Source organism: Falco cherrug, chromosome 3, assembly GCF_023634085.1.
Source record: "Falco cherrug isolate bFalChe1 chromosome 3, bFalChe1.pri, whole genome shotgun sequence".
Lineage (NCBI taxonomy): Eukaryota > Metazoa > Chordata > Aves > Falconiformes > Falconidae > Falco > Falco cherrug.
Genome location: NC_073699.1, coordinates 84337388 through 84357327, shown reverse-complemented (window position 1 = coordinate 84357327; position 19940 = coordinate 84337388). Strand labels below are relative to the sequence as shown.

At 38.4% G+C, this 19940-nt stretch overlaps 1 protein-coding gene across 9 annotated transcripts in view; it reads left to right on the top strand.

Moving 5' to 3' along the window:
• The window catches only part of CTNND2 (catenin delta 2), a 680681-nt gene that overhangs the window by 634390 nt on the left and 26351 nt on the right, over positions 1-19940 (top strand). For 6 of the 9 annotated variants that reach the window (XM_055705594.1, XM_055705593.1, XM_055705599.1 and 3 more), the window contains 3 exons: positions 7112-7322; positions 10625-10709; positions 17070-17195. In XM_055705594.1, the coding sequence (XP_055561569.1) occupies positions 7112-7322; positions 10625-10709; positions 17070-17195 (422 nt within the window). The remainder of the gene's footprint in view (positions 1-7111; positions 7323-10624; positions 10710-17069; positions 17196-19940) is intronic. The other 3 variants (XM_055705596.1, XM_055705595.1, XM_055705601.1) reach the window with 1 other exon arrangement.

Genomic DNA, 19940 nt, shown 5'->3' with positions numbered 1-19940 from the left:
ACATATGATTTTTAGTTGTTGCTAGGTCGTGTTTCTACTAAGTCAAGAACTTTTCAGTTTCTCAAGCCCTGCCAGCGAGAGGGCAGGAGGGGCACAAGAAATTGGGAGGGGACACAGCCAGAACAGGTGACCCGAACAAGCCAAAGGGATATTCCATACCATATGACGTCATGCTGAATATATAAACTGGGGGGAGCTGGCCAGGGCCTAGCAATTGCTGCTCGAGGACTGGATGGGCATCAGTCAGCAGGGGGTGAGCAATTGTATTGTGCATCACTTGGCAGGAGGGGTTTCCCTTCTTTTTCCCTTCCTTTAGATATTATTCCTCTCCCCTTCTCCCTCCTTCTACTCCCTCCTCTTCATGACAGTTGTTGTTGTTATTATTTCAATTACTAAATTGTGCTTATATCAGCCCTTGAGTTTTACCTTTTTCCCAGTTCTCCTCCCCATGAAACTAAAGATAAGCATTAAACATTAAAGACCATAGGGTGTGCTACGTTGTCTCCATCTGCCTTTCCAGAAGGCATATCTTCCATAGGTCTACTAATTCTGTGCAGATACCTCAGGTATTTAAGGGAATTTGAAACTGCATTAGCCCCCATATGTGGACACATGAATTGCCCCCTACGCCTAAAAATGGTTTTATCTTTCCTTTTACACCTAAATCCCAACCTAATCCAAAATCATTTGTTCTCTAGCTTGCTAGAAGTGGTAGGGCCCATGCTTTTCAGTGCTAAAGCTCTGGATTTTTCCCACGTTACTCTTAGAGTAATACTTTATGCAGGGTGGTCTTAGCAACAAGAAGGTGATCTGTTGTGATGAGCAACATCACAGACCATTAGCTAGGACTGGGCAGACCATGTGGGTTTGACAGTAGCCACTGCCTTTGAGCTTCATAAATTTGCTCAGTCAACAGCTTAAGTCATGTCAAACCAGAAGTGACCAAAGGGGACAGGGGGTTGCTGTATACAAACTGTTGTGACTTACAGTTCCTTCATATGCAATGTATGCTGCAGTCAGCAATGCTAGGGACTATATTACGGAGCGAGGTGGATAGCAAAGTCACTGGCTCTGTGGTTGTGGTGGAAAGTCTGTCTGGAAGCATCATGACGTTCAGTGCTCAGCTGAGAAGGCATTAAACGTTGTGGTGGCTAATGACCCTTATTTCAGTTTGTGCTGCTCTGTCTTCTGCAATAGGGCTCCTTCTTTATAAGCAAACATTGCCACATCAGGCAGATTTTTTCTTTTCTTGAGTCACACCTTTCCTGGTGCTCCCTGAAGTCTGTGGAGTAATCATCTATTCACAGGGACAAGTGTCTCTCAACCTCAGTACTGCAGCCTTTCTTGCTTTCAAAAACACATTTTGTCTCCTTCCATCCACTGCCTTTGCTGCTGGCCCAGTAGTTGTGATGTTACCCTGCTTCATCTTGAGTTTGCTTCCTCCTCTGTCCCATAAAAAAATACACATTTGGCTCTATGACCCGGTCTGACAGCATTTCTTACATCTTAACCTATTTCGCCTTTAAAATTCAGGGTAGTTTTTCTCCTTCAGGTGTTTCGGTGGCAGGAGAAAATCTCACTATGGAAACTAGCAAAGCTTTACCCTCTTAAATCACATGGGATTCACTGCTGCTCTGATGCTCTACAAAATACCTTGTACTGTCTAGGCAGTCCGAGTCCACATCCTAAGCACAGTCATTTTTTTGTGGGCTGTTGTACCCCCTATTGCGCCTCAGTACGTACTAGATTTCCACTGTTCAGAGAAGGGACAAGGTTCCTCTGGAACAGAAACAGCTGGACCATGAGGGGCACTTTCAGATGCTATACTAGTGCCAATAGTGATTATCAATTACACTTTAAAACAACATCTATCTGACAAGAGAAGGCAGGGTGCACAAATGAACTATTTATCAAATACAATAGTAGTATTTTTTCCGCTGCTGTCATGTGATGATTACACTCTAATTTATTAGACTATCAGTTGAATATACTGACTCATGATCAAAATTTCTTACATCTGATTTAAGTACACAGTTTTGGCACATTTATTAAGTAATGATTGAAAGAAATAATAAAAGCTGTCCCAGAAATATTCTTTCCATAAAGACTGTGAAATACTGAAGTTGAATGGTATTAAAAACACAGGATGATGAATATGCACAAAACCACCTATGTCTGGAAATTTAAGTGGAGTGCACATGTTAGAACAGAAATTACATATATTGTGACATACAGACACCAGTTGTTCTGGAATAGGATATCTCTAGCATTTAAGCAAAACATGATGGCATTTTGCTATTTTTGTAAAATCTAACTACACAATGTGAATTAATGGGTGTCTTTGAGGGTGGAAAAATGGTGATGTATTACTTTTATTAGAGCAAGCTCTACTGTGTGAAGTTTCTCATGTTTTCAGTAGGTTAATTTTCCTAGTCTGGTTCTCTCAAACTAGGAACCATGTCACAACTATTTAATAAATGTGCCAATGTGTCAAAGTAATTTTTTAGAGATGAGTGAAAATGGAAATGAAGTCAATGGAGTTACAACAGCCGTGAATTTATCTCAAGGCAGTAGTAGAGAAGTATTTCTGGAAGTGGAACCTTATCTGTGATGATTTTGCTTCTGTTAAATCTACCAGAAGAGTAATTTGCTGGTTTGGTCTGAAGGCAGAATCTTAGGACAGCTATCAGTTTGATCCTATGAAGGAAAAAGCTTCCTGAATTCAGTAACAGAGGCACGTACTAAGGTGCTAACAACACCTTACCGTGCAAAGGAAAGGATATTAAATCTGCATTGCTGAAATGTTTAGTAAGCTAATGTTATCATCTTACAGTCAAGGATTTAGTGTACGGTGATAGGCAAATCCTGCTCTCAATATAAGAGACATGGCAGTCCTATCTTAGAAAAATAACTTATAGAGTGTCAGAAAAATGCTGTCCCGAACACCTACAGGACAAGCCCTTTCTTTTGACACTGCCCCCAAATTATGGCTAGGTAATGTCTTTCTTCCTTGATGAGCAAAATAGAACAAATAAATATGATTCCTTTTTTCTTTGTCAAGCTGGTGGTTACGTTTATTATGTTATATTATGTAAGTCACCTTTAAAAGCATCAAATCGATTTTGGGTCTTACAGTGTGTAATGTTGCTCAAATAAAAAAATAAATTTCTTTGTAGATCAAAGCAGTTCTGTATGAACCCTAATGAAAATTAACACTGCTATTTATTTTTAATATAATTCTCACACACATCCCTCTCTCTTCCCAGGACCCGCATCAGTTCTCACTTCTTGAGCTGCAAGTTGAGCTCCCCAGCCTTCCTACTAGTAGTGCTAGATAAAACTTTGCTGACATTACAAGACTAGTTTCCATTATACGTTTCAGTCTGCTTTCAGAAGAGGTTCTTAATGTTGAAAAATAATTGTAAATGCAAGCACTCTGTAGATTGTAAGATACACCAATGCAGAAGTCAAGGATTATATGTGCTGTCAGCTGTGTTGGGCAGATGTAGCAGTACTTGTGCTTTTATTGGTATTACTCGACACTTACACCACTCTAAACCAGAGCAAGGTTTCTTCTATAGGTAATGCTAGAAATCGTAACTCTTCTGTCCTTCATGTCTTGTAACACAGCAGGAACATAACTGAGATAAGAGAAGTTAACTGAGAACTAATTTTTTTTTGCTATTAATGTAGTACAGTTATTAACTAACTATATGTATAGGTTTAGGAAACACATTTAGAATGCAGTCAAGTTACTGTGGAATGTTTTCTGCAGTATAAATAATAGTCCTTCTAACTTCATGACTTAACTCTGTATTAAAGCAAGTTTACTGCTTTTTTGATATAAGTCAATACATTTTGAATTAAATTAAATTAATGATACATTTTTTATGGCTAAAGCAGTGGGGTTTCTCATCCCAAATATATTTTAAAATAGCTAACAAAGTGTTCAAAGTACTAAAGCTACACAAAATATGTTAACAGTTCACTTGTTAATAGATTTTAAAACCGTGTAAACAGTGGCTTAGATCAACATTAGAGCCCAGCCACTCCCCTCTTCATCCTGCTGGTGTGCCACCCAGAAGGACACATTGAGTCGTGATCCCCGTCTGCAGTCAGCTGCTTTACCTGCATGTGTGATGAGCTTTGTTGGAGGTGGCAGTTCTGACTTTTGCTGATGGCAGGGAGGAGGAAGCCTGTGTCTCCCACAGGCAGCACTTGGTAGGACTAGGGGCCTGGCATTGTCATGACAGGTTCTGCTAGGGAGGGTCTCCAAACTGGACACCAGTTTGCACAGCTGCCACAGCTGCAATATGCTGACTAGATTTTAGGTCTACAAAATGTGCACTGTGAGTCTTCTGACAGTTTCTATCCAAAGGCTAAGTCTGATGCAATTCTTTGGGGGAAAAAAAAAAAAAAAAAAAAAAAAAACCTAAACAAAACCGCTCAGAATATTTAATTTAAATATGCAACTGATTAAGAATGGTGTAGTAGTATTGAGCTGGAATTACTACAGCTGCTCAGAATAAGGGATGCTGTACTGTCCCACTGTTACACATTATCTATCGAAAGTCTGTTTTATTGTTTGGAAGTATCTAATACTAGTTTGATTTTCTCATGCCTAACTTAAGGGTATGCACAGCAGAAATGTTAGAATTGTTGAGCATTAACATGTCCAGAATGCTTATACCATGGTCAGTTGTATTTAGTTTCGTTCTCCTACTGAGCTTTTCCTGATAGTTCCAAAGCCTTTCTTTATTGTAAGAAGCATCTTGTGTGTCTGGGGGTGTGTACTGCTACAAATACTATTGTCTGGAATACTAGGCTAGCTCCAGGAAAGAAATCTGCCTGGGGCAGCCATCCAGATTGCCTTATACCCGGTGCTAAGTGACAGAGTCTTTGGCAGCTAATGGAATGATCACTGTCTTCTGGTTCTTCCAGAGGGCTGAGATGGTGAGATGCTCCATTGCACTTTTGAGTGAGGTACAAAAGGAAAAAGGAATACTGGTCTGTTCTGGATGTGTGTACAGAGTAAATCAGAAGGACTCATTGATCTGATTTATCTACTTGTACTTACTCCTGACCAGTGGCAGACATGACATTGGAAGAGTAAAAGCTACAGCAAATCATGGCTTATTGTATTTTATTGATACACAAGCCTAATTTGCTATATGCTACAGACTGAAGTAGAGTCACTGTAAGTGATAAGCAACTTTTAATGTGTTCGTGTTACGTAAAACAAACAGATCCAGATGTAAATAGCATTTCAGGCTGTTCTTGAACAGTGTTTCATAGATGTGCAGGGGAAAAAAAGATTTTCAGTTCGCTCAAACCAACCATTTCTGAAAAAGAAAGTGGTGTTAACATCTGTATGATATCGGATATTAATATTGCTGAAAAGTTAATAACGGAAATGACCAATGAAATATTAAGTGCAATGAAATAAAAATGTTTGAGAACAAGATTTGTATTTGTACTGCAGCACAGTGGTAAGATTCAAATCCTGCTGCACACATTTTTTTGGTAATGTTGTGCTTTTTATATAATCAGGAATGTTTTTATATGATACAGAGTGGGTAGTTTCTAAGACTCACATTACCACAAAATCTGTTTGATAACCTTTAACATTTCTGTACAACAATTTTAATTTTATCTGTATTATGAATATTCTGTTCCAAATGACTGTCTGTGTTTCTACCACAGCAGGCAAAATTGTGGAAAATAAAAATAGTTTAACATCTGATACTTAAAATATGTGGGTTTCCTTTTACCTCTGCTTTCAAATGTCGACACACGCAACTGAATTTATGAGTTCAGAAATAAGATTTTTAACAAGTACTTGTAAATACAAATTGATCAGAACTTTAGTAAGTTATCAAAAAACTGATTAAATTATCATATTATATACAATAATCATACCTGATTATTTCATTCATAAAATGTGATGTAGATTAGTTTACTAATTATATTTACTTTTCCCAATTTTCCTGTCCTTTTCATCCTGCATGATACACTTACGGTGATTGCTGTATGCAAATTGCTAGCACAGCTGCACTGAAGGTGGTTCAGAGTTGTTTCACTGACCTCAGCAAGAACTTCATTAGGCCCTTGTCCCCTCTGATCTTGTCTTTATTGCATTGAAGGTCTGAACAGCCACTTTGCCATAATAATGACCCTCTAGAACTGGTGTGAGGCTTCTTGTTTATCTGTGCCGGTGCTAACCCTGCCCTGCATATATATATATTTACATTTACATTTATTATATATACATATATATATATACACACACACACATCCAAATACTCAGAGATTTAGGTTAAAAAACACCTTTAAGATAATCAAGTCCAACCATAATCAACAGAATTTCTTTTTTATGTCTTCAGTTCAATGTGACCATTTTAAAAATTCATAGCCCCTTTCCTTTTAGTATATTTTAAGTTCTGGAGGTTAGTGTTGTATAAAGTAATTCTTTACTAAACATCAGACAGGAATAGATGTCAAGAAGGCTCCCTTTCTCCTTAGTACTACGCATATAACTGAGGATGTGTGGAAAAGATGGTGTCCCCTCAGAGCAATAAAGTTTAAGAAACACTAACAGACCCAATTAAATTACTGCATGTATTATGGAATTAACCTCGTACAGTGAAACTGGTCCTTCAGAGAAGACTTCTTCACAAATAACAGCGTCATTGGCTTTGCATTCACTGTAGTGTTTTTAACAACTGATGCACATTCTATTTATTGTAACAAGTTATGAGTTGTGTGGTGGGAGATGAGGACTTGCCACGTTCTGTAAGTTGTGGTATTCAGGTTATCTTTACACATATACTTGGCCTTTACTGTCATCGTTTCATTCACCTAATGGCATGATGTAACCTTATCCAAAGTCTCCAACTGATGTAGCATGGAAAGATATCAGAGTCCCTAATGTGTGAAAGGCTTGAAGTGCAATCGTATAAATGTGGCTTGCTCCAGGATACTATCAGTAGCCAATTAGATTACATGCGATGATGCGAATGGTGCTAATAGTCTTGCATGTTTTCCCTGTACTTCTCCATCACCCTTTATTGCTATATCTTCTGAATTCTCCCTTCATTTTCTTCCAACAAAGGCAAGTATGCCATGAGGGATCTGGTCCACCGACTGCCAGGCGCTAACAACAGCAACAGCTCAGCAAGCAAGGCCATGTCAGATGACACCGTTACTGCCATTTGCTGCACTCTGCATGAAGTCATCACTAAAAACATGGAGAATGCCAAGGCCTTACGAGACGCAGGCGGCATTGAGAAACTGGTTGGCATATCTAAGAGTAAAGGAGACAAGTATGTTTTGCAAATCACCTTGCACCTTTTTAACATCTCCAGTAGTTATTACTAGTCCTGAATGTGTTTGCCTCCTCTGTGCAATCATGAGTTGAATTCTTTAGTTTCATCAGAAATCATATGCCCGGTGTGAAAGGTGACAAGAAACAAGACAATACTGATAGCAAAAGTCTCTGCTGTGTTTATTTTTGACATACCATCAGCAGTGCGTGGAGTGCACTGCATGTGCAGTTAAAGGGAGAGTAATTATCTACAGTAACTGCTACCTCTAAGCGCTTCCAAAAGATCCTGATAAACATTAGGGAGCAGAGTTGTTGGATTGCACCCTGCAGAAAGGGTGACATGCGGGTGGAAGGATCCTGTGAAAGAAAGGGACATCACCACAGTTCTGATACTGGTCCTCTTGCTCTGGGAATGAAGAATGTAAAGTCATTGTCCCTCTTCACAGCACCCTTTTCCCTGCCGCCAGCTTGCTGGTAAGGTGGGGCATAGTAGAAAAGTAAATCCATGGATTTTCCTATCACCTTGTTTCTCAGAGAGCGTTAGGATACCTGCAGACTACTTTCTGAGGCACCGAAACATGCAGAAATCTTACACACAACTGTTGACATTTTCAGAGCAGCTATGGTTTCAACTTGTCTGTTTTCCTATGTACACACTCTTCATGAAGAGTTCACTCTTTATCCTTCTTTTGCCTAAAACAGATAGCCTGGTTCTCATATTTGTCAACCTGCAGAAGTATAGTGCAATGGGACTATGGCAGTTTGAAAACAAAAAGCCTTCACTGTAGTGTACAAAACCCATCAGTCCACCTGCTCGAAGCTGTCATCACACAGCCTACTGCAGCACCAGAGCTCTAAAAGAGCCCCACAAAGCCAGGCCACAACTTGAAGGAAAGATTTATGCACCCTACATTTGGTATGAGAACTTATGCTCGCCTATGTGATCGGAGCGTTGCCAATATAATTTAATCACATTTCCTTTCCTCTATTATCACCCTTTTATTTTTCATACCAAATTCATTATTGAAACATTCTCACATTCTAATTGTAAGGGATAAAAAGTAGTAGCATAACAAAGTATGTGATTCCAGTTGTGGGAGCTCCCCATACTCTGCTAATTTATTTACATTTGCATTTTATTATTATTAAATCTATTTAAAAATTTCATTTGTATTTTCTAGGTCAAATGTACTGATATTGCAAGCAGATTCATATCCATTTCTCTTTAAGTTGAATGTGTCTTTCCTCAGAATAATGCATTTGTCTACCTTTTCACTATCTGGTAGAGATTTTTAATACCTGTTGAGTTTAGAATTTTCAGAGTTTCATGGGCAGTTTTATGAGGATCTGAGGGTATATTTCACTGTCTATGTAACCCTCGTAACTGTGAAAGACCTATCTATATTGAATGAAAGTATTTAGGCTAGATAGTATTGAGTAATTCCAAATTGCCCTCCCAAATCATGATGCATATCCCTCCTCTCAAGTACTTTGAGTTGTCCTGTGCTATTAATTGTTACAGGTTACACAGTTCTAGAACAAGAAAACCTGTTGACTCACAGTGCTACAAGTGCCCACCTTAAGTGAAAATTCCGTTTTAAAGCTTTCAGGAATTTTAGTACTGTGCACTATTACTTGGTTTGGTTTCTTACAGGCAATCCATTGTTTAAAAATCTGAATTGCTGGTTATTGGACTGATAGGAAATTCTGGCACGCTCACTTTAATACAGTAAACCACTTCATTATGAATTTATCTTGTCCAGTATGAAGCGACTGCTTCTACAAGTGCAGGATACTAGGCTGACTGTACATCCTGGTATGTATCAGTGCCAGGAGTGTGGGGCTGGCCCTGCTAGCCTTTGGAACATTCCCAGGGCTTGAGCGCTTTCCCTGTATGACAGCATGAGAGAACTGGTGTTCAGAAGGTCATATTGGCCAAGCCCATATTGGTTTCATAGTTTCATATAGTTCCTGTTTCTCCTTAGTACTCATAGTATGTTTGGCAGTTATTTTCCTGGTTACTCCACGCTGCCAGCACCCCACTAGCCAGTACAGCTGGGAGTATAATAAAAACAATTATAGTTGAAAGGGTTTAACAAATTCTGATTTATTCACTAATTACCCCCCTACTGCTGTAGTCTGGGTAAGAAATGGAAGAGAGGAAAAAACCCCACCAAATAAATTACTAGGAAAATACTGTATTTTATTTCAATCAGTAGTGTCATGAACATCGCTTTACCAGCTTGAGTGTCAGCCTACCAGCATTCCTTCACAGAAGTCACAGGATGCACCAAAGCCTGACCCCTGAGACTTCTTGCCCAAACCAGTAGCATATGCTGCTGGTTTTCTGGTTTCTCCTTGGTTTTGCAATGCATGTGCCTTTTCTGAGTAAAACATGAATCACCTCAGTGACTGCCCTGAACTCCATCAATCCTCACCCCAGACTTTGGCCGTTGCAAGGTTTTCTAGCGCTCTACTGCTTTATTTGGTACAGCACAGCGTATGCTTCTTCAGCGGGCTGGGTTATTTTCCCAGTCCTTTTTTATTTGACCCTTCGTGACTGAGCTGAATACTCTAATATCTTTTTTTTTAGACTTTTTTGTAAGTTACCTATGCCAAGAGGAGTATGTGACTCCAACTAATTCTAACAGTAGTTTAGAGCTTCTTTCAAAACCTTTCTGAAGAGAAAGTCCATGTGAAGTTACATATGGTTTTCAACATAACATTGTATTGCCATCATTAAAGGGTAATGGTGTGAACAAGATACAGGTCCTAATTTGGATTCCTGATGAAATTTGTCATGACTTTTTTTAATCAGTTGTATTTCTGCATCTTGGCTCTGCACTTCAAAAACAGTGCTCATCACCCATCTAGAGTGTTTCTTTTGGCCACTGCTAAGAGGAACTTAATACATTGAGCACACCATCAAGAGTTGAAGGTTGGCAGCTTATAGAGTAAGAAGAGGGTCTGCAACAATTTTGCCAACTGCTACCTCTCCCATTCCTCTTACTGTGCTCTTGCCATGCGTCCTTACTGTCAGTGTGCTGAGGAACGCACGTTTTGCCATTCACTGAATAATTACTACTGTAGGAGTAACATGTATTGCCCTTGCTGAAAAACAGATTGGTCTCCAAGATGCCAACCAAAGATCTTATGGTACATTTGAAACACACTAATTTTGGGTTTAAATCCATAGCAATGCATTTGAAACTTGGGATGAATGAAGTCTTGTACTTAACAGTCTCTTTCTCACTCTTTCTCTCTCTCTCTCTCTCCTTTTTGAATATATGTATGTAACAGGCATTCGCCAAAAGTGGTGAAAGCGGCATCTCAGGTCCTCAATAGCATGTGGCAGTACAGAGACCTGAGAAGTCTCTACAAGAAGGTAAGGCTTGTTTTTTTTCTAGATTTATCATCTTTCATACAGTTATCCGAATCTGGGGGCTGAGAGATTTTAGACCAAAACATTTATGTGATTGGAAGTTTACATAGAGTTTAAAGTTTCAGATATTTGGAGCTTTGAGTTTTTTCCCTCATCTTTTGAAAATACATGTGGTGGTGAAAAGGGTATGTGCATTTGATTTTCAAAATAATTAATACAAAAAGTGCTGGATCCGACAGCCCTGGAGAGTGAAGTCCTCTGTCCATAAAGATACCTATGCAAGCTCTCCCACTGCACCTTTCCTTTTTAGACCACCCCACCCTGTCCTGACAAGATTATCAGATTTCCAGCCCTTCAGCCCTCCCAAATTTCCTCATGAGATTGTGAACAAGAGTGTCTGAAGTAGTGGTGCTTAGTGACCAATTACATGTGGAGCTGGGCTGAAACTTGATAGCTTCACTTCCTATGAGCTGGAAGACAGTAGCATCATATACTTGGTTTTCAGAGTGTATGGAATCTGTAGTACCATACCAATCCCACGGGCCTCTTAAAAATGAATTGCAATACTGTAATACGATCCTGTGAAACAACATCCTATATATCTTCTAAAGTGTCTAATTAGTAAATTACAGCATTTAAAGTAATTCTTGTTGAATATTTCCAAACTGAATTACATCCCATTTGAGTATCAGCCTGCAAATTAGTTCTCAAAGGTCTTCTTGTTACATGGGATTTGACAGCTTATCTAATTGATACTTGTATTTGTAACCTTAGCAAAGAGAGCTAAGACTTCATGTGGCACAAAAGTTCAGGTCCTAGTTAAGGCTGAGGCACAAGAACAGTGAAGTAGGGAAAGTTCACAGTGGCATAGTCTGTGTTGTATGCATTTTGCACAAGAAAAGAACTTAGTTACATGAAATTACGCAGCAAATCTCAAACTGGCAGAAGCTTCTGTTTGAAATGCTGTTGTTCTTTTGCATGCCTCAGCCCTGCTTGTGTAAAGTGTGAGGAATAAGGAAGATGATTATTGAGTCTCTCCCATTGTTCACTTCCAGTATTTTCAGTCATCCTTGGCAGGCCTAGGGATGCCATGTGCAAAGATGTTCCAAGTAACGAGCTGGTACTCAACTGCCCCATTAAGAGGTGGGAACAAACATGAGGTAGAGCAGGCTTTTCTTGACACAAGGCAGTAATGCACTGGAAGTGTGCATAGCCTGACTTCTGTACATGTGGGTGGCTGCACTGTAGAGGCTGAAATTTATTGCACCATAATCATGTAGAGGTTCTTACAATGTCTGGCTCATTTTCAACCTTCTGTCTGTATATATATGCTGTGATAGAAGAGCAGTTTCTGGGGTTGCTTCATGCATGAGGTAATCTATATGCTGTATGGCTTCTGATTATACTGTTACTTAAAGGGCATTCTGTTGGCTGCCAATGTGAATGCCTGGTAACATACTTACATATTAAGCATACTTAGGTACTAAGTACCTTGCATGCTTACAAGAACATTTTCTGCTGCCACCAATAGATGTGGTGTGGAAAATAGGGCAGGCTAGCCTCTGAGGTAGCTTCCAGGACACTCACAGCAGACAGATTGTCTGTATTCTCAAGAAGCATTTCATTAATCTCTGTATTGGCTAATTCCTACAGACTTCACAAATTAAGGTCAGTCTCAGCTATGTATTTGTGTACTCATTACATGCCATTACATATGGTGTTAAACCTTGTATAAATATGGTTTCTTTTAATCAAAATGTTCAGATAATGAATTTAAAATACTCCCGTTTGTTAAAAGACATACAGTTATCTTTATAAAGTCATAGTATTTATTAAACTTGCCTGTAATAGCAGACTTATGCTGGCTGCCTGAGTTTCACTACTGTTGGGAAAATAATGTTTTTGTGATAGGAAAATTAGAACAGTTTTCATTATACTAATACTCAATGCAATCTTTATTTTGTTCCATTAAAACACACATGCTAGTAAAAATGAGTGAACATACAGTTGACAATATAGTATGATCAGCACTTTGCAGGATCTCGCACTTGCACAGCCTTTTTTGAAGTGCAGGTAAATCCCATTGTATTATCATCAGCAATTTCTTCCTATGTACAGAAGTATCTATACAATTACTTTCAAAGAATCGGTGGCCTACAGAGAGGCACGATTTTGTATTGTAATACAAAGAAATTACAAGCATCACATCACATTTAAGGAAAAGCAGCAGCACTTTTCTTACTGTTTGAGAAACAGTATAACCAAATAGTTTGAATTGTGGTATATTTTAGAGCCATATGCGTGCAGTACAGGAAGGAGAGGTACAAAGAATAGAATAATTTTTCTTTGTATTAATGGGGAAAGAAGGCAACATATGTTTAGTGCTGATACAGCAGTAGTCATATATTTAGTCCAAATATGACTGCATCAGCAAAAACATGAAAACCTCTTTAACTTTTCTGATTTTGCTCAATATTACAGGAATCATCCCATCGCTGGCAGAGTATCAGCTGCACTGACAGAAAGCCCATCCAGAGTTAGGGATTGATGTGGTCACCTAATGACTTGTCTCACCTGTGAAGGACCAAAAGCCAAGAAGTGCACAGGCACCAATTTCCCACTTGCAGCACTCCCTGATAAACTCCTGGCTGTGAAGTGCAGGAGTCAGAAACTAGTCCTCCACTGGCTGCCAGTAGCAGGGCTGCCCCAAGCAGGGTATGTGCATTGCTTCGTGCAAGCTCCAATCCCATCATGGGTGAGCAAGCTTCTCAGCTTTAACCAAAGCTGTAACATTAATATGCCTACATAGTGAAAACTAAATGAAGGAGCCTCCAAGGACACTGTCAAAATCAGCTGTTGCATAAAAAATAGCCCAAATTTAACAGATTTCAGGGTGTCAGCTTCAGCATGTTAAGAGGGATAGTAGCGTACACAAATTTCGTTGTGCCGCTCAGTGTCTGACAGACGTTGCCTCTTTCTCTGGGCCGTTCAAAGCCAAAAACTGCAGCAGCAACTGCAACAACTCTGTTAATTTCATTGACCAAATCAAGTAATATACCCTGTGTCAAGGTCATAGTGTATCTGGCTAAGAATACAAACAGTATCTTTTGACAACACAAAATTTTCAAGTCTTATCCATCTTTTTTATCCTGACAAAATGCAAAATTATTCCACAAGTCAGTGAGATAGGAGGCATGGAAGATTAAATCTAGTAAACCAGGTTAAGCTAGAGATAGGTTTCTGGAAAAAAGAGTTTCAAGCTAGCCCGTATGCTGTTTAAACAGAAAGGCAGAGCAAGTGGACAGAACAAGCTCTGCCAGCAATGTAGCTGAGCCAGTCCAGAGCTTAGAGTTGTGCTGCCCGGGGACTTCTCTGCAGTGGGCTGATCCTGCTCCCAATGAAAGCAATGAGAAGGCCCTATTGATTTCATAGGTCTTTTCTGTAAGGCCCCAAAAGCAAGAGCTGGAACTTTTGCAGCCTGTTGAACTTTACTGGAGACACAGGCTAACTAATCTGCAGCATCCAATGCGTCCTAGGAATCCCAAGGTCCTGTCAAAAATAAGGATAAAGGTTTCTGTGTTACTTTTGTTCAGTTTGCTGGAGCAGGAGCATTGTGCCCATTTATTGATAGCTGATACAAGAGGAGTTGCACTCTTTGAACTGTTGGTCTCTCTTCTCAAATAGGATTTTATTCTCTGAAAAGCATGCTGAGGTGGAGACTGTAGCTTTTCTGGCTCAGGAGAATGATGGATAGGTTTCTAACTTCCCACAGCCTGAGCTGCAAGCTCAAGGAGAAGGAGACATTGGCTTTGTTGTCTCAATTTCCACTTGGAAAGCTCTGTAAGTCCACAATACCTTATGCATTGTGTTTGCAGAGCTATGTCACACCCTGTATGCTCCACTGACAGGTTCTGTCCATTGTACTAGGATTTCCAGTTCATAGCTGTGTTGTGGCTTCAGTGGGACACATAGACTTGATAGACTGGGCTGGCATGGAAAAGGCACAGGAAGTAAATAGTCAGCATTCAGATCTGTGAGTGAGGTGACAGTGTTTACCATCCCTGTTGGGCTTGTGCTTTGGGGGTAAAAAGAGGATGTCACTCCCTGCTATGGTTAGTCTGGCACTATCCTAACATGGTCCAACAGGACAAAGTTCTAAAACGCATAAATGTTTCCAGTCCTAAAATTATGGGGGGGGGGGGGGGGGGGGGGGGGGGGGAAACAACCCCAAAAGCATCTCAATGGGCCAAGAGGAAGCAATTAATTTAGTCTTGAGTTGAAGGAGTTGCCAGCCATCCCAGAAGTTTAACTGGCAGGTCCTTCATCACAGAATGCTTCACAGAAAATACTGCTCAGTGAAACAGAAATCTAATCTGGAAAAAAAAAAATCCCACAAAAGGAAAACAACATTATGTTCAGTCCCATATAAACAGTGTTTAGGTTACTTAGTGTGATTGATTTCTAAATACTGCTAAAGCTTAGCAAGTAAAAAAGGAGTTATCTTCTCAGTTTTTCATCATTAGATTAAATAGTTTCCTAAAGAGTGACTTTAATGTCATGTCATTTTCAAACTTTTTTTCTCTACAAATAAGACGTACATTTTCATAAATGGTCATTTAACCGCCTCTGTTTTCATAAGTCTGTTCCAAAATACTTGAAATCTGATTTTCAAAAGTGCTTAATGGTCACATGATCCATAGCTCCATGGGTGGGTCAGTGGCCCAGCACTTATGAAAAACCAGGTAGAGGAGCTATTCCTCTTGTCCGTGTGCTTCAGACTCATGGTGCACCCCTCATCTTCAAATATCTTGGTAATCTGTACTGTCAGAAGGAGAATTAAGTGCTGCTTGCAGTCTCCAGAAAGAGGTCCTGTCCCATTTATGTTTAGCCACCCAAGCAAGATGAAAGGTTCTAATATGGTGATTCTTTAAAGACACCTTCTTCCATGTCAGGAACTCTGGGCGCCAGTCCAGTGTCTAGGGTATTAAGTGGTTGAAGATTTGGGGACACCTTGGAAAATACAGATGTTCTGTAAGAGAGATTTCTGTTACCTGGTAAACTCCTATCTATCTCAATATTCAAGAAAATAACCAACTACTCTTAAACACACATAGCTTGTTAAATTACATGAGGAAATTTGAGCAAAAGGGTTGTCCTAAATGAGCTTAACAGAAAGAAAATTTATTAGCTAAAAACAAGCTTCAATTAGCATTAAATGTGTGTAATATCAAAGAGCTGGAGGAACTGTCAGAAAGAATATGTTTTCTATTAATTTCCTTGCTTTGCCTAACCACTTAGGCTCCAATGAAATCTGTTTACAGTCTATGATTATGTTTACACTTATTCTGTCTTCTAGGATGTAAGTAGAGATCGCAATGAATTTGTAGAAATTATTTTTCTCTCCCATTTATTATAATACATTTCTGTTCTGCATGGAGTAATAGAAATGTTAATCCTATTCACCTACTATATGAGTAAAAATACAACCCAATTATTTGAAAGCAGGCAGGCTGTTAAAGTCAGTCATCCTTCAGTGTGTAGTGTGCCATTTACAATAGGGATACTATTGTGATAGGCATTTAACGAATTCAGGGTAGTCACTCTGAAGATGGCCTTGTCTGTCATTGGCTGGAAAAGATATTTAGAATTGCCCAAAGCCTTAGAAGCAGTTAAGCCAGTCTGGATCTAGAAGAGGACTCTATTTTCATCTGACTTACAGAATAATAAAGTGATGACCCTATGAGAAAGTCCTTTATGGCTAAATGTTCCATGAAAATTGCCAGCAGTAAACTTCCAAACCCTAGTCAAGGAGTTTCAGAATCTAAAGTGCTTCCTAAAGTAAAATACACTTACTCACCCTTTAAAAATGTTAATTACATCATGCTGTCATGTAGACTTGGAACACCTAACTTGGTTTTCATCTGGTAAGGTGATCATCAGTCAGATGTCCCCCAAAAAGATGCTGGTTTAGGTTAAATTTATCGAGTGAAAAGGTCCGTGCAGAACTTTAAACCCTACATTAAGGATCTGAATTCCAAATCCAGAACATAATAGTTCCTCAAAAAAGTGGCTTGACTTGAAGGAACTAATCATGTGCTCAGATCATTAATGAGCATATGTCTTTTGCAGTGCTGATCTTTCATCAGGGCTTAATTTATTTCTGTACAATTGCCAAGGTCTTTTTCAGGTTAGTATGTCACCCTTTTAGAAAAAGGATGGATTCATTTAAGGTAAACCCCACTGTAATATAAAGCTAGATTATCATTATAGAGAAGGCATTGTCTAGGGCCCATTTTTATATTAGCTATGAAACTGCAAATACCTGATTAATAAATAATTGACTGATTGATTGATTTGTGGCAGTGGGCGGCCCCAAGCTTCAGTGTGACTGATGACAGAGGATTTTCACCAACCCACCACTCTGGGTCATGGCACGCTCAGCATACTCTCTCCCAGAGCCAAGAAACCAGAATCTATTCCCCAACCCAGGTATTCTGGCTGTCAGCTGACCAGTGTTGAATTGTTGTTTCATGCATATGAGATTTGTACCCAAAAGAGTTCTACAGGAGGTGTTCAAATCAAAAGTAACAAAACCTTACTAGAGAATATATCTTTAAATTACACAATATAATTTCCTAAAGCCTGTTGGTTCTAGGTGGAAAGCATCTTGCTTCACTTAGGAAAGCAGCCTTACGCATTTCAGCCACATGAGGAAGGTGTGCAAAGTTTTGCTCTGAGGACAGCATATATCAGGGAGGGAAGCAAGTGCATTACACTCAGTTCCCTGAAAAGCTTTTTAGCATTTCTGTAATCTCTTTTTTTGTTGTCGCAACCTTTTAAACAGAAAGGCAGTTATTGATAAGCACTGTGTTGAAAGGCAGATTAAATTTATCAAGCTCTTTGCTTTCTTTTCTGGCCTGATGGCATCTCTAAGATAAAAGCAATAGCTGTGTATTTCAGTAATAGGATCCCAGGTAAACTAGAATACCTATTGAATAATCAGTTTTTCCATGAGTCAATTAAATTCTTAAAATGCTAATTTTCAAAATCTATTACTAAGAACAACAAAGATTTCTCTCATACATAAGTAGAGTTGATGAGAATTAGCACAACTGGGCATGATTTATTAGAGGCACTATTTGATTTTAGGTACTCAAATTCAGTTTCCTTAAGCAAGCATAGTCTTTTGTTTTCCTCTTAATATTTTTTTCATAATAAAATGTGACTCCATGGCACTACTGGAAAAACAAAATACCTTCTATATAGGCACAACATTCAAGTAAGTCCATGGAGAAACCTTTATGTATACATATGTTTGTCTATTTTTCTGATAAAATATTTAGAGAAACTAAGAATGTGTATGTTTTTGCTGATCACACAGGTCATAGTAGCTATGCTGTTTCTTTCTTTTGTTTTGTTTTTTTTTTCTACTAAGTTTGCCCAGAAGAAAGAAGACATCAGAGAAGATCTCATTTAAATACTTTAGACATGAATATCTTTCAAGGTTAGGGTAAATCCTTTTAATCTTTAGCTGACAGGAGCATGATATTTAAAATGCCCAGCATTTCATCGTCTGATATATGACATTACTTTCTGTTAATCAGGAATTAACCAAATTCCTAAATTGATTTTAAATAAAGGAAATGTGCAAGTTTTCTGTGGAATTAACATACTCAAGCCTTTTTAAAGCATCATCTGACTAATTTTAGAAGATACAGATTCCATAACCAATATAGCAAAAAAATTATAGTCTTCAAATATATACTTCCTTTTTTTTTCCCTATTTCAGTCTTTCTTGCCTAAAAACATGTTATTCACATTTAAATGAGCATTTTAAATGTGGCTTTTTATCAAATGGCAATCTTTTTAAATACTTAATCATGAATTTGTCATTGGTTTCAGTACTGGAGAAAAAGTTGGTGTTACAGATTTTTCTGTGTGTTTTGTATTATTATTAATTCTACATTTTATGCTGTATATTAGTTTCTGGTGTTCATGTAAAATAGGTTTGCCTTTCCCAGTGGACATGCAAATATGAAGTATTTCTTCATTAAATCAAAGGCATATTTTCTGTTCTGCAGGAAATAACAGGTAGTAGCTGCAGACCAAAGAATAATCTGTTGATCTTTTCACATCCTTTCTTAGAGACACAAAACCTCTTCAGTGAGGAATGATACATTAGACTGGAATTTTGTTTTTCTTTTTACATTGGTGCTACATTTTTCAACATAATTAGTGCTAGGTAGCATGATTGTATAGTATAAACTTGTCATTTACCTTACTTCCTCTTTTGATCGTGTATGCCTTCCCAGCTGTTGTATTTTTAATAATATTCAAAACTTTATCAAGTAAATTTTAACATTTGTGGCTTTCTTATTGCCGGTTGCCTGCTTAAATAATACCCTGTTTGTCTGTACAGTAGGAATTTACATATCATAAGCAAAATCATGAAGCCTAAAGAGGAAATTGTGCTAATAAATTGAGCTGAACTATATAGGTAAAAACTTCGGCATATGCAGAAGTTTTCAGAAGTATTCACACATGGAATAAATGGGGTATAAACTGAAAAGAGTAAGAGAGGGAGAAACAAAAAAAATCTCAGCATTTGGCATAACACAAATATATTGTGTCTTCACCTAGCTGTATCATCATTCTAAACAATTTGCCTAGTTTTTAAAAAGAACAATTTAGAAAATAGACAAAATTTATATCTAAACTGTTAAAAAATACTAGAGTCAAACAATGTTATTTTGATTTTATTTTAATGCTTATCATTTTACTTGTGCAGTCGGGTAGATCATGTTCCGATTTTCCTAGCTTGTCCATTGTATAAATATGGGTTTTGCACCCTTGCAAATATTTATATGTCTGTGTGACAACATATTTGCATTTTTGCTGGCAAATATCTATATGTGCGTATATGTATACACAAATAGAGATGTGTGTATGTAAAACTTACAACACAGCATGGATGTAGAAGATGCTGCCTTGAAGCTTCATTTCTGAACAAAGAAAGCTTGGCAATATGTAAAGGGATAAACCTTAATGGTTTTAGCTATGAGCTTAGAAAGTATCTGCAGCTATGCCTGTTGCTTTCCCCTTGAGGGCCTTAAAGGCATAACAGTGCTGTCCTTTAACATTCAGTGTTGTACAAGTCAGCAGTAATTCTTCTAAATTTTCACTAAGAAGTGCGTGGAAGCTGCACCATTCTCGTCCAAAACCTAGTAGACCCAA